The sequence below is a fragment of the Metopolophium dirhodum genome, chromosome 5 (assembly GCF_019925205.1).
Source record: "Metopolophium dirhodum isolate CAU chromosome 5, ASM1992520v1, whole genome shotgun sequence".
NCBI lineage: Eukaryota > Metazoa > Arthropoda > Insecta > Hemiptera > Aphididae > Metopolophium > Metopolophium dirhodum.
The window spans coordinates 28,948,497-28,962,579 of NC_083564.1; the positions used below are offsets into that span (position 1 = coordinate 28,948,497).

The window sequence follows — 14,083 nt, forward strand, 5'->3', positions numbered from 1 at the left end:
ATTGAGTTCCAGTATTAAAATAAACAGGAACTATGGAACTTGCGACAGCTTAGGAAAGGGAGAAATAAAGGACCCGCGTCTTGCAACGCCTATAAATCGTGCTTTAAAAGGGGGGAGGACATTTTTTGTGTAACAGTACATTTTAACTATGATCACAACTCACAGTCCTGCTTATAACTCCTTAAATAAATAAAAATTAAAACAAATAACTGTTTAGCGTTTACTTAAATAAACTTGATTTTTCCTTTAAAACACAGGTACCTTATTCATTTTTTTACGACAGGATTTTATACAAGCAAACGTATTATAATTATATCCTCATAATTAATTTTTCTGCAAATTTCATTTTCAATATTGAAAATAACAAAATTATTTAAATGATTCTTTGTTTACCGCGATCGCAATTTGTAATGTTGAAAAGGACCAGACGGTGAACAGTTTGAAGCTGTAAAACATAAAAAACTCTTGAAACCACCTATTTCCTACGTAAGAGAATAGATTACTTAATATATTATTATATAATTTTCCTTTAACAATACATACTGATTAGTGATTTCCAAGTTCCAACACTGTATACGTGGATGTTGTTGTATAGTTATTACTCGGCTTATTTGAAAACGGATCATACTTGGACTCTGTTTCACTTGGCAAATTGGAGTTTGATGGACGTGGATTATCAAAAAAAGGAGTCAATTTTGCGGTTCTTGAAATAATGTTTTTTCTTTTTCTAATTTATATATAAGCAGAACACTACTTCAACGTTTTCTTCCATCACTCATTTTAATTAACACATTTAAATGAATATGATATAAAAAATAAAGTTAAAATAAAGTTATTAAATTTGTCGACAGAATTGATATATTCTGCCGGAGAGTATTGTAATTTATACTAGCTATAATAGGGAATGTACTTTATGTAGACGGCGATGCGGCTGTTACAAGTCCGCGACCCACACAAGTACTATAAGCTTGGGATAACTACTTCTATCTACTCTCATAATAAGTGCCAACTTGCAAGATAAAAAGTATATAATTTTAACAGACTCCATGAGCATTTTATCTAGCCTTAGTAATATAATAACTATAATTTTATCGTTAGTAAAATAACCAAATAGACTAATACATTTAACAATAACATAATTTTCTCATGGATATCCGGGCACGGCGGAATAACAGGTAATGAAAGAGCGGACGTACGCCAATGAAAAAGCAAACAATCCACATCAAGTATGAACAGCAACTCTGGAATATAAACTCAGACCATAAATTAAAAAATTTATTTACAACCAATTTAAAAATAAATGTCAAAACGAATGGTTAAAAATACACACATCGCTCTGCTCAGAATCTAAAATGAACACCAAATAAAATAAAATAAAAAGAACAGTCAAATGGAATAACCCACTGTAAACCTTTTCAATGCCCAGACACATTTTGCAATGGCACCTCCACAAGCCCATGTTTTTTTAAATTTTTTTATGTTTACCTCATTTTATTTTTCAATACTTATAAATAAATAAATTCATAAAAAAAAAATAATAATTCATCAATTAATTACTAAGTAATTAGCTAATACAAATGTTTTGGCCAGGGTTTCCTAAAATGTAACGATTATTAATGTACGGTAATCAATTACGTCAATAAATACTAAACCATTCAAGTATTACTGTAATTTATTATTCTTTTTACAAAATAATAAGTGGAATATAATACAAACAAGGAATACAACAAAATTTAATTAAAAACATTTATAATAAAATAAAATAATAAATAAAATACTAAACAAGTGTACAAGTTTTATTTTATTTATTTTTATGGTAAAGTTCAAAGCATGGTACAGAACAATAATTTGGAAACTGAATATGTTATCGTGTATAGAAATAATAATAATATAAACATTCAGTGAACATTTGATGTATCTACGGTCATTTTTTTAGAGTTACAACAAAAACCAAAATCGATTTTGTCAAAAACTGATTTTGCTTAAGAATTACCGTTTTTCTTATTTTTAGATTCTAAGCGGAGCGATGAATGTATTGATTTTACAATGGAGTGTGATTTTTTTTAATTTAAAATTTTTTTATGTGTCTATCATCACGGTTTAGATTAGCTACTCCTTCACTGCCCTCCTAAGACAAAAGGCAGTAAGCGATAAAATTTGAAAAATGAGTTTATTATATCAAAGTATTCGATATTTTAAGACGAATTTTTTGTTTCCTTAGCGAAATTCCGTAAATGCAATAGATTGTATAATAAACGTAGTTAAAAATATAGGTACGTATATTTTACAAATATATGAAGGATATACTAAGCAAAAAAGCAGTATCAAACACATACCTAACATACTACATATAGAACATATAAGCTCAAATTTATACAACTTACTGAAATCACAGCTGGACAAGTTAACGATTTTTTTAACTCGTCAAGTTAAGAGTTACTCGTAATTTTTTTCGTTAAGTCGTTAAGTTAAAAATTAACTTAATTTTTTTCTTTTCTTTGAAAAAAAGTAACTTAATTTTCAAGTCATTAATTTATTAAACACAACAAAATAAGAATATCACTACATGAAAAATCGAGTGAATATCTGCAAATGTTGTAAAAATATGAATTTCAAACGCTCATAAAAATTTAAGTTGACTTTCTAGTAGACGTTTTTTTTTTTTTGGTAAAGGAACATTTATGGATAATCTTATATTGCATTTTAAAATCTGAAATTTGAAAAGAATTCATAAAAATTTGAATTCTTAACTCAAAATAATTTTCGTGATAATGTCGTATTTTGTCAAGATTTGAACTTTAAATGTTTATAAATAAAAAGTTTGACAAAGGATTTTTAATATTTTTCAAATATCATTGTAATAATATAGTAGGAACCTTGTATTAAATTTTCAAGCTTTTTTACCAAACAAATAAAGTTTTATTGACATCCATGGAAAAAAATACTAATAAATTGGAAACTGAAAATGTTCCTAAACAGTTCAAAACAAATCAAAATTTTTTAAAATATTAACGTGTATAGAAAATGCAAATATAAATAACCATAACATATGTTTTAGAGTTACACCAAAAACCAAAATCAATGTTCTTGAAAACAGATTTTGCGTGAAAATTCCCGTTATTCCTTAATTTTTATATTGTTTTTCCTGGCGCTTTTGAAAACTGTTGAAAATTTGAAAATTTGACATCCCGAATGCACCAAAAAGATATTTCACTTTGCCATCGAACAAGATACTGTTGAAGAAAATCGAAGCAGTTTTACTGCCCCCAAACCGTGATGACAGACACATAAATAAAAATAAAATAAAAAAAGGTGGGTAAGTGGATATTGCTTTAATGTACAGTAGGTTACAAGTGGGTCACTGTAATAGATGGTGTTAAATTTGAATTCAATGATATAATATCATTGTATAAGAAAAACGATTCTGAGCGAAAACAGTCAGTCAGCCTATATGATATTACAAAGTATATTTGATGATATTATTGTGAATAAAGTAATTTATATATAAACTATTTACGTGGAGCCTTGTATTAAATTTTCAATCCTTAGCTATAAAAGTTGAACATTTTATACATTTTTAACTAAAAAATAATAATTAAATTTTGAATTTTAAATGCTTATAAAAAAATGTGCATATGTATTTTTAATATTTTTCAACTACTATTGTAACAATATATCAGGAGCCTTGCATTAAATTTTCACGCTTTTTTACCCAACAAATAACATTTTATTGATATTTATAGAAAAAAAACTAAAAAAATTGAAAACTGACAATGTCCATAAGCAGCTCAAAAAGAGTCAAATTATTTTCAAAATGTTTTTGTGTATAGAAAATGTTAATATAAACATTTAGTGAAATTACACTTGGGCAATTACCACAAGCATTTTTTAAATACAACAAAATACGAAAATCGTTACATGAGAAATCGAGTGAATATCAAATGTTGTAAAAATATGAATTTCAAACGCTCATAAAAATTCAATTTGACTTTCATGTAGACTTTTTTTGATAAAGTTAGTCAAACTTATAGATAATCTTGTATTACATTTTCAAATCTTAGATTAAAAAAGAAAAATTTTTATGAATTCTCAACTCAGAATAATTTGCGTTTTTTAACCAACAAATAAAATGTTATTGATATTTATAGAAAAAAAAATGGAAACTGAAAATGTCCGTAAACGGCTCAAAATTAGTCAAAATATTTGGAAAATATTATGGTGTATAGAAAATGCTAATATAAACATTCAGTCATAATTTCGTGTACCTACGGTCATTTGTTTTAGAGTTGCACTAAATTCAAAAAGAAAAATAAATAAATAAAAAAAATTACACATCATTGTAAAATCAATACATTCATGGCTTTGCTCAGAATTAAAAACACACATCATTGTAAAATCAATACATTCATCCGCTCAGAATCTAGTAAAAAGTAACGAGTTAATTAACTTAATTTTAACTTTTAACTCGTTAATGCCCAGTCATGCTTACTGTTCAACTATCAATACAACTATATTATTACAATATTCATATTTAACATAATCGTTTTTAGTTTTTTCGTGTTCCTTTGTTGTATGCGGACCGTCCAAAATATGATGATTTTAAATAAAGTCCTACTGTCCTAGTAAATTTCAACAGTGAAATAAAGAATAGTGTATTTTTAGTAATATTATAACTGTACAGTACCTAGTCGTATATTTGTGGTGTATAGGTGGCGTAAAGTCTCGCTGGTCTCTAACGGCTCCGGTACCTACATCTGAATATGCTGTAGCCGCTACATACGATGTCAGCTCTTTTGATATGGACGGCTCTTGGTGTATTTTGTGTGTGGTCGTTAAAAAGTTGTTATGCCCGTAGAGTTGCAACCATTTATCTTCTGTCACTTCTAATGTAAATATATGTTTGCTAAATATTAAAAGAGCATTTCTATTTATCTCATCTTTTAATAGAATAAACTATTTTTAGAAAATATAATTTGAAAACATGTTTTTTAATGAAATATTATATTCAGAAACTATATTGAAATATGGAAAATAAAAATTTTTTTACAATGTTTTAAGATTAATTAATTGTATTAAATTATATTTTCATAAGGTTTACAAATTATTTTTGGCCTACAACTTTTTATCTTTAAGATGATACTAGTGCACTATTTGTCTTCTCTGTTCAACCAATTCGAAAAATATAATTTGTTTTAGAGTTACAACAAAAACCAAAATTTATTTTGTCGAAAACTGATTTTGAGTAAATATTTTTCCTTAATTTTTAAGTTGTTTTGCCCGGTGCTTTTGAAAACTATTGGAAATTTTAAATTTTGACTTCCCCAACTGACAAACTAGATTCATTATCCCATCGTACAAGATACTGTTAAAGAAAACCAAAGCAGTGACCAACAATAATCTTGTAAACTATGGTTAGTGCACTATCATCAGTACCAACCTATATCAAGTAAATATATTTTTCGTATACTTAAAATCCTATCTAAAAAAAATTCTGTGTGAACACTACTACTCCTACGACTACACCTCTTATAGAATGTAAAGATTAATCCAGATGATAGATATTGAAAAGCCCATTAACATTAATATTGCATTGTAAATTAAAATAAATTATGATATTAGTAGCTGTATATTAATATATTATATTACATTTAACATTTGCTTAGTATCACCTCCATAATGATGGAATTGTCTTGCTAATTAAATATCTATGTACAATTATTAATATAGGTACCTATACAATTAATGGTACCTATAATAATAATTTGTAATAAGTAATAGTAAAGTGATAACCACTACATTAATTGCTTGAATTAATATTTCTTCAATCTATATTATGCGCTCATGGTATAGCTAACTACCTTAAGTAATTAACTTATGTATGTAATATATTATATTATAAGTAATAGAATCTCTGTAGAAGTACATATTATTATAATATAGTAATGTACTAATGTACATTGTACAGTACAAATAAACATGTTTGTGCCATCAAGCACAATCTGTGCCTGTCAACCTGAGGACTGAGGTATAATTGACGTTTAGCCATATAATGTAATCAACCAATATTATAAACAATACATAATGTGTCAATAATAAAATAATTCACAATTTAGTGCACCATAATATAGTATACCTATTCTATAGATACCTACATAATTACATACTCAAATTACAATATATACACATATATGAATTAAGTACATAACACACACACACACTATTAAATACATATATTATGTATATATTCGCATACTTGACTACTTGAGAGCAGTAATCTTGAATAAATCAAATACAACTGCAGAATTGATCATGAGATTGTCTAATAATATAAGTAGCCATATACTATTGCATATTAACTGTAGATCATATGCGGTATATGTAAAATAAATTCATTAGAGATCTGTTTAGTATGTACAATTATAATACGGATCCAGTGTGGTGCAGTACCATAAATTTATAAACTATCGATAACATTATTATTATTATGACCGACTGAGTGACGACGACCGTCGATTGGGTTATATTCTATAGTTATAATATCTATATTCTATATATTTGGTTATCTGTTCATTGTTGCAATTTTTTCTTTTATTATAATTAGACTAAATTATACATTTTCATTTCAATAAAGACATTCAATACAGTTTATGAAAATAAAGTATTCATTAAACTTAATAATGAATTATTGCATTAAGTACTTTTGCATGTATATATAAATATATATATACAAATATTTATATACCAAATATGTATACATATTTATAATCCACCTCCCCCCCATTCCCCCGTAATTATAGGCTGCAAGATGCATGCTTGGTATAAACTATTTATGAAAATCCTTGTTTTGAATTTTCAATCCTATCTAAAAAAAATTAAATATTTTATAATTTCTTAACTACAAAATTGTATATTTGTAAATTTTCAATTTGATAAAAAATATCAAAATTTTAACTTAAAATACTTATAAAAATTCATTAGTAAACCAAATAACCACTTATGCGAGATACCTTATATTAAATCGTCAAGCTTTCAAATTCAACTTTATTGACATTTATAATTGTTTATAAATAAATTTAAAATAAACATAAATACCTCAAATCTAGTCATCATATTTTGAAAAATTTATAATTTTATAATAATAAAATAGGCATTTTATGAAAATTTCAAGTACCTTAGGTTATTAGTTTTTGAATAAAAACTAAAAAAGACAATAGTTCTATTAGAATTCGTTAATTTACCGGTACTTTTCCAAGAAATACTATAATTGGAGGTAGTCGACTCTGTGTCTTGTTTGACTTGAGCCGCTTCACCCCATAAATATTCGTGCAAATGGCAATAACATTTGAATATTATTTATTCAACTGTATGTGTACCACAGTCCCAAAAGTGACGTAAAATATTCGACTAAGGTCAACTTTGTACCTAATACTACATAATTATACTACCTATATAGAAATACACACCAATGCCAAACGCACCAACATTGCTATAATTATAATATTGCTTAATTCAGTGCCGAAGCCAGTGGGTGGGCACTGGGGGCACGTGCCCTCCCCCTGAAATTTTTTTTGGCCTTTTTTATATTTTATTTTATGTTTGATAAAAATTAAAAGTTAAGGCTGTCAAAAGCGAACCATTTTGAAGGGGTCTGATTTAGGAAATATTGTACATCCATTGTTAGTGCTATATGATTGTGTTTGTAGTGACTGATAATTAGTGTGTGTGAGTTCTCCGAACGCTTGATGTAATTAAAGATAATTGACGACTAAGATTCTTGGACCTCAGTAACGTAAATACGCGCAGTCACGTCATTAAATGTTGTGATAAAAAAATTTTCAACTTACATGTGCCACGAAACTCCCAAAAAGCGGAAGAAAAATTTACCCATGTGCTAAAAGCCCTATTTTAATTTTGAAAACATATTTAAATTCTTTAATCACTTTTCTAGGTTATGTAGGAAATGGATTTTTTATTTGTAGTATTGTTTAATTAGTATAATACCAAAGTAATTTTCTTTTTTTTTTCAAAATTCACTTTTACTTCGGTAGGTATAACTAAAAAAAAAAAGGTAGATAAGTGGATGTCAAAAAAGATTTTGCGTAAAAATTCCCGTTTTTCCTTAATTTTTCTTTTGTTTTTCACGTCGCTTGTGAAAACTACTGGGAAATTTTTACTTTTGACCCCCAAAGTACCAACTAGATTCACTTTCCTATCAGAAAAATTACTATTGAAGAAAATCCAAGCACTTTTACTGTCCTAAAAGGTGATGACAGACACAAAAATAAAAAAAAAAACACATCATTGTAAAATCAATACATTCATCGCTTCGCTCAGAATCTAAAAATGAATTTCCCACAAAACAGACAAAAATCGGAGAAAATCATATATTTTTTCGAAAATGAAATTGGACTTCTAGAAGTATATTTTTTACAGCTTAGATCTAAATGTACAAAAAACGAACAGCTTCCAACAGCCCTAATATAGTCTTGTATTTTTGTTAGTAAATTTTAATAATATTCGAACAAAAAATGTTCAACACTCAACCTATATATTATATTACTAACAACTCAGGATATTTTATGATATTGTTGCTATAAAAGTAATTTATTTTGCTATAAGCAAGACTTTAGGTTGAACTAAATTTTCCAAAAACATTGCTCTGAAAATGTAAGTATGTTTACCTATATAACATTATGTTATACTTTCAAGTAAAAGCGAATTATATTTTTAAATTAAACATAACTAAGATCGTTATGTTCCGTTTAAATACCTATCTAATTTATTTTAGATTCTGTGTGGAACGATGAATGTATTGATTTTACAATGATATGTGTTTTTTTTTTAATTTTTAATTTTTTTTTAAATTAATTTTTTTTTTTTGTGTCCGTCATCGCCTATTAGGACAGTAAAAGTGCTTGGATTTTCTTCAACAGTAACTTTTCTGATAGGAAAGTGAATCTAGATGGTACTGTGGGTTTTTTTTTTATAAATATCAATAAAATTTTGTCTGTTGAGTAAAAAAGCTTGAAAATTTAATAAAAGGCTCTTAGGTTATTGTTTCAAAGGCAGATGAAAAAAAATTGAAAATCCTTAGTCACAGTTTTTATTTATAAGCATTTAAAGTTCAAATTTTGACAAAATACGGAAAAATCACGAAAATTAGCAAATTATTTTGAGTTGAGAATTCATAAAAATTTTTCTTTTTAAATCTAAGATTTTAAAATGTAATATAAGATTACTCATACATTTGTCTACCTTTATCAAAAAAAAAAATGTCTACAAGAAACTTAAATTAAATTTTTATGAGCGTCTGAAATTTATATTTTTACAACATTTGATATTCACTTGGTTTCTCATGTAACAATTTCCTTATTTTATTGTAATTAAAAAACGAATGACTGTAGATACTTGAAAATTTCACTGAATGTTTATATTAGCATTTTCTATACACCATAAAATGTTGAAAATATTTTGACTCTTTTTGAGCTGTTTACGGACATTGACAGTTTTCAATTTCTTTTGTTTTTATTTCTAAAATGGCCAATAAAATTTTATTTGTTGGGTAAAAAAGCGTGATAATTTAACTTTTATAGGTAAGGATTGTAATTTTAAAACAATGTTCCACGTAAATAAGTTATTATATGTAGGTAATTACTTTATTCACATAAAGACAATTTATTATCGTCAAATATACTTTATAATATCATAGGCTGACTGACCGTATTCGCTTAAACTCTTTTTTCTTATACAATGATATTATATCATTGAATTCAAATTAAACACCATCTATTACAGTGACCCACTTGTAACCTACTGTACAGCAGAGTGACATCCACGTATCCACCTTTTTATATATACAAATATGATAATATACGAATGATATTATTAACTCAACTTACTGTCTACCGTAGGTATTACATTATAACAATATAAATATAATAGAAAATATCCTAGGTTGAAAAAAAAATACGAATTCTAATACGAATTTGAAATTATTATTTTAAAATCGGTAAAAATACCTATTATTATTATTATTTTTTTTTTAATTGATCTTTAAGCCCGACGCCTTAGTCCGCTCGGCCACTCCGTCCCCAATTTTCTTATTGATTTCTTAAATAATAATAATTAATCAGTAATTTAAACTTTATTTAAATTTCGATAGCTATTAGTAGACAACTATATTATAGCTCAACAATTACAAGATTGTAATTTGATAAGACAATTGTAAATAGTTATGGAAAGAGGAAAAACTTAGAATATGATGGTTTATCGGAATTGGAACTTACAGTGATTTATTTTCATTTACTTAAATTTTAGAAAACAAAGTATAGTCTCGGATGTCGCTGAATAATATACTTACTATGAATATGAAAATATTAGTACACCAGTACCTACACCTATTCTATAACTTAAATAATTTGCTAAAATAAATGTCATAACTTATAAGTACAACTATGGACTAACTTGATGGACTAATACATTTGTGATTTAAATTCATTTTTTTCTTTTCTAGTCAATTCTTTTGGGTTATTGTGTTTGTCAGTTACTCACTGGGTGCACCGGAAATCATTGAATCGCAAAGTAGAGATCAAAATCATGGCTTAGAGCACAGCAGCGACCAAGGACTTGAGAAGTAAGTACATCATATTTTAGATTCTGAGCGAAGCCATAAATGTATTGATTTTACAATTATGTGTGTTTTTTAAATTTTTTTTTGTGTCTGTCATCACATTTTTGGGCAGTACAAGTGCTTGGATTTTCTTCAACAGTAACTTTTCTGATAGGAAAAAGAATCTAGTTGGTACTTTGAGGGGGTCAAAAGTAAACATTTCCCAGTATTTTACAAACGCGACGTGAAAAACAAAAGAAAAACTAAGGAAAACGGGAATATTTACGCAAAATCTGTTTTTGAGAAAATCGATTTTGGTTTTTGGTGCAACTCTAAAACAAATGACTGTAGGTACATGAAATTTTGACTGAATGTTTATATTAGTATTTTCTATACACCATAACATTTTCCAAATATTTTGACTTATTTTGAGTTGTTTACAGACATTTTCAATTTCCATTTTTTTTAGTTTTTTTTTTCTTTAAATTTCAATCAAATTTTATTTGTTGGGTAAAAAAGCTTGAAAATTTAAAAGAAGGCTCCTAGGTTATTGTTTCAAAGGCAGATGAAACAAATTAAAAATCCTTAGTCTCAGTTTTTATTTATAGACATTTAAAGTTCAAATTTTGGCAAAATTTATCAAATTTATAATTTAATAATTATTTTGTAGTTAAAAATGTATAAAATGTTCAACTTTTATAGCTAAGGATTGAAAATTTAATACAAGGCTCCACGTAAATAGTTTATATATAAATTACTTTATTTACAATAATATCATCAAATATACTTTGTAATATCATAGGCTGACTGACCGTTTTCCCTCAGAATCGTTTTTATTATACAATGATATTATATCATTGAATTCAAATTTAACACCATCTATTACAGTGACCCACTTGTAACCTACTGTACAGCAGAGCGACATCCACTTACCCACCTTTTTTTAATTTTTTTTTTTTAGAGGCGTAATGTGACTTTATTTTTCACCTATTTTCGGGGTCACGAATATAAAAAAACTGTATTTATGTATACTTTTTAGATTTTTTGGTTACAGAAAAAACTACTAACTCGCAACCTTGTTCAACATTTTCAATTCTTAGCTATAAAAGTTGAACATTTTAAAATATTTAACTACTAAATTATTTGTAAATTTCTATTTCGTCAACATCAAAAATCAAAACCGATATGGTTGAGACCCGACTTTGTGTAAAAATTCCCGTTTTTCCTTAATTTTTTATTATGTTTTTTCGACACTTTTGAAAACTATTGGGAATTTAAAAAAATAACACATTTTATTATAAAATCAATACATTCATCGCTGTAAATGTTTAGACGACTAACAATATCATTAATGTAATTAATAGATGATATGGAATTAAAAATAACGAACAAATACCTTATAAAAATAAATACATTATATAGAATACAATATAAGTATTAAGTATACGAGAAATCCCATATCCACCATGAATATCAAAATAATCGTCTTCTTAATAAACATCATTTTATTGGTTTATAATGTTCAATTAAATTATGCTAATAAAAAAAAAAATTACTCATGTCAGTCATATTTAAACAAAGAAAACGGTTCAACAATTGAATATGAAATATACTATGACGCGTTAAGATCATAGGCGTAATTTGAGTTTTAAATTAGGGGTGGGGAGCTATTATAGTTTACATGTGTTTCTATGCTCCAGGGTTAGATAGTGTGGGGCAACGATTGGTCCTTTTCCTTAGCCCCCCATGCCACCCCCTAAATTGCACTTATAATTATTGATACATTATAAATTATATTGTAGGTAATAGTTATGAATGTAAATATACTAATATAAAAAATAATAATTGCTCTTCTTGTAAAAATTTAATAAAAAAGACAGGAAGGATATGGAGACGGAAATGTAAAAGATGATCCATCTGCAACAAAAAATCTAATAGAAGAATTCCGCAAATATGGCGGTTCCAGACGTGGAGGGACCAGTAACGGTGGTGGAAGGCCAGGTAGTCGAGAAATGTGTGTTGGAATGTGTACAATAGCTTGTGCTTCGGGATCGGAAACTATGGATTGTTTAACGTGTATGAGTAGATGTTAAATTAAAATAATGTAATTTGATAAAGTTAAATTGTGAAATTTATGTAGATTTAGTATTTTAAATACAATTTTTGTGAATTTATTTGTGTACTAATAATACAGTTCTGTAGTCAATTAATTTAATTTTAAGCAATTTAACTGTAGAAACCATGATAATTTGTACAGAAATGTATGCAAATTTAATACATTTTTGATAATGTAATTTTGTATATAATGTTGTATATTACATTACATATGTTTTTCTTACGTCCGTTTTAGCCATAGATTTACGCTTTTCGAGTTGCATTAAAGCATAAGACAGGACCTAGTGGACCGTATCAATCATCATAATTGCACTTACAGCTGCTCATCGTCGTATTGATCATCAGCCTTATTTTATACGTAGGTATGTGCTAAAGAAGTCTGCTATGATGTGCCGCAACTACACGGGCTTTCTAGGAATTTTCAATTTTAAAGGACCATACAATTTGGATATTTTTTTAAAAAATCTCATGAAATAATTGCATTACATTTGTATTTATTTTGGGCTTTATATCAAAAAAATGGTTCCGACACAGCATAGTCTAAGAACTTACGAATTCAACGCGTCATTCGAAATTACAATCAAACTTCAGGTAGTATGTTTAATTTACTACCGCTTTTGGTAGTTTTTATAGGTGATAAAATAGAAGAATATATTTCGTTTTTCTCGATTTATTTACATGTGTGCGTTCGAGAGTGGCACACGACGGATTCCGAACGTATCTACGCACACTAATGATCATTTACTTCGCACACAACCACACTGCGTAACGAGTATAAGACATCGAATTGCCAATACGCGACTCCTTATTAAATCACCGCCACAATCCCAATATAATTAAATATAAATAATTAATAAATAAAAAATAGAAATAAACAAACTACACATTAACAGTCAACTATACAAACTTGGAAAATAAATGGTTACTATGTTAATGATTACAAAAAAATCATTTTTCACTCATCCATATTCCATTTTGTGTATCTATAGACACATCCTTTAATTTTTTAATAATATTCATTTAGTTAGATATTTTTGCCATTTTCGGTTTAATATTATTACAGACTTTACAGTTCACATTTCTTCTGTGTGCAGTGTATTGTATTATTTTTCATATTGTGTTAAAATCAAAAAATCCGGATAATCTTAATTTTTTCTAAAATGATGAAATCAAAAGTTTTGAGTGGATTAGCGAAAAGAAAGAAGAAAGATCAGCAATCAAAAAATATTTTACTAACTAATAAAAAAATTAACAATTTATTTAGATGCATTTGACCTGGTAAGTGCAAAGCATTCAAATTATTATAGTTATCATTGAATACCTACATCAATACATGTTATTTTCAAAGCTTAACATTTT

The 14,083-nt window shown here is 27.1% G+C and overlaps 1 protein-coding gene across 1 annotated transcript; it reads left to right on the forward strand.

Annotated features, from left to right (window-relative positions):
- Positions 1–10,361: 10,361 nt before the first annotated feature.
- Positions 10,362–12,822, forward strand: LOC132945684 (uncharacterized). Its single transcript, XM_061015448.1, has 3 exons — positions 10,362–10,387; positions 10,514–10,633; positions 12,486–12,822. The coding sequence occupies exons 1-3, from the start codon at positions 10,362–10,364 to the stop codon at positions 12,700–12,702; spliced, it is 363 nt and encodes a 120-aa protein (XP_060871431.1). The 3' UTR covers positions 12,703–12,822.
- Positions 12,823–14,083: the final 1,261 nt, after the last annotated feature.

Excerpts from the sequence above, each read along its gene's own strand:
- LOC132945684 (XM_061015448.1), top strand. The coding sequence starts at position 10,362 with ATGAATATGAAAATATTAGTACACCA. Across the intron at positions 10,388-10,513 it reads ATGAAAATATTAGTACACCA|TCAATTCTTTTGGGTTATTG; the intron begins GTACCTACACCT and ends TTTCTTTTCTAG. Across the intron at positions 10,634-12,485 it reads AGCGACCAAGGACTTGAGAA|ACAGGAAGGATATGGAGACG; the intron begins GTAAGTACATCA and ends TTAATAAAAAAG.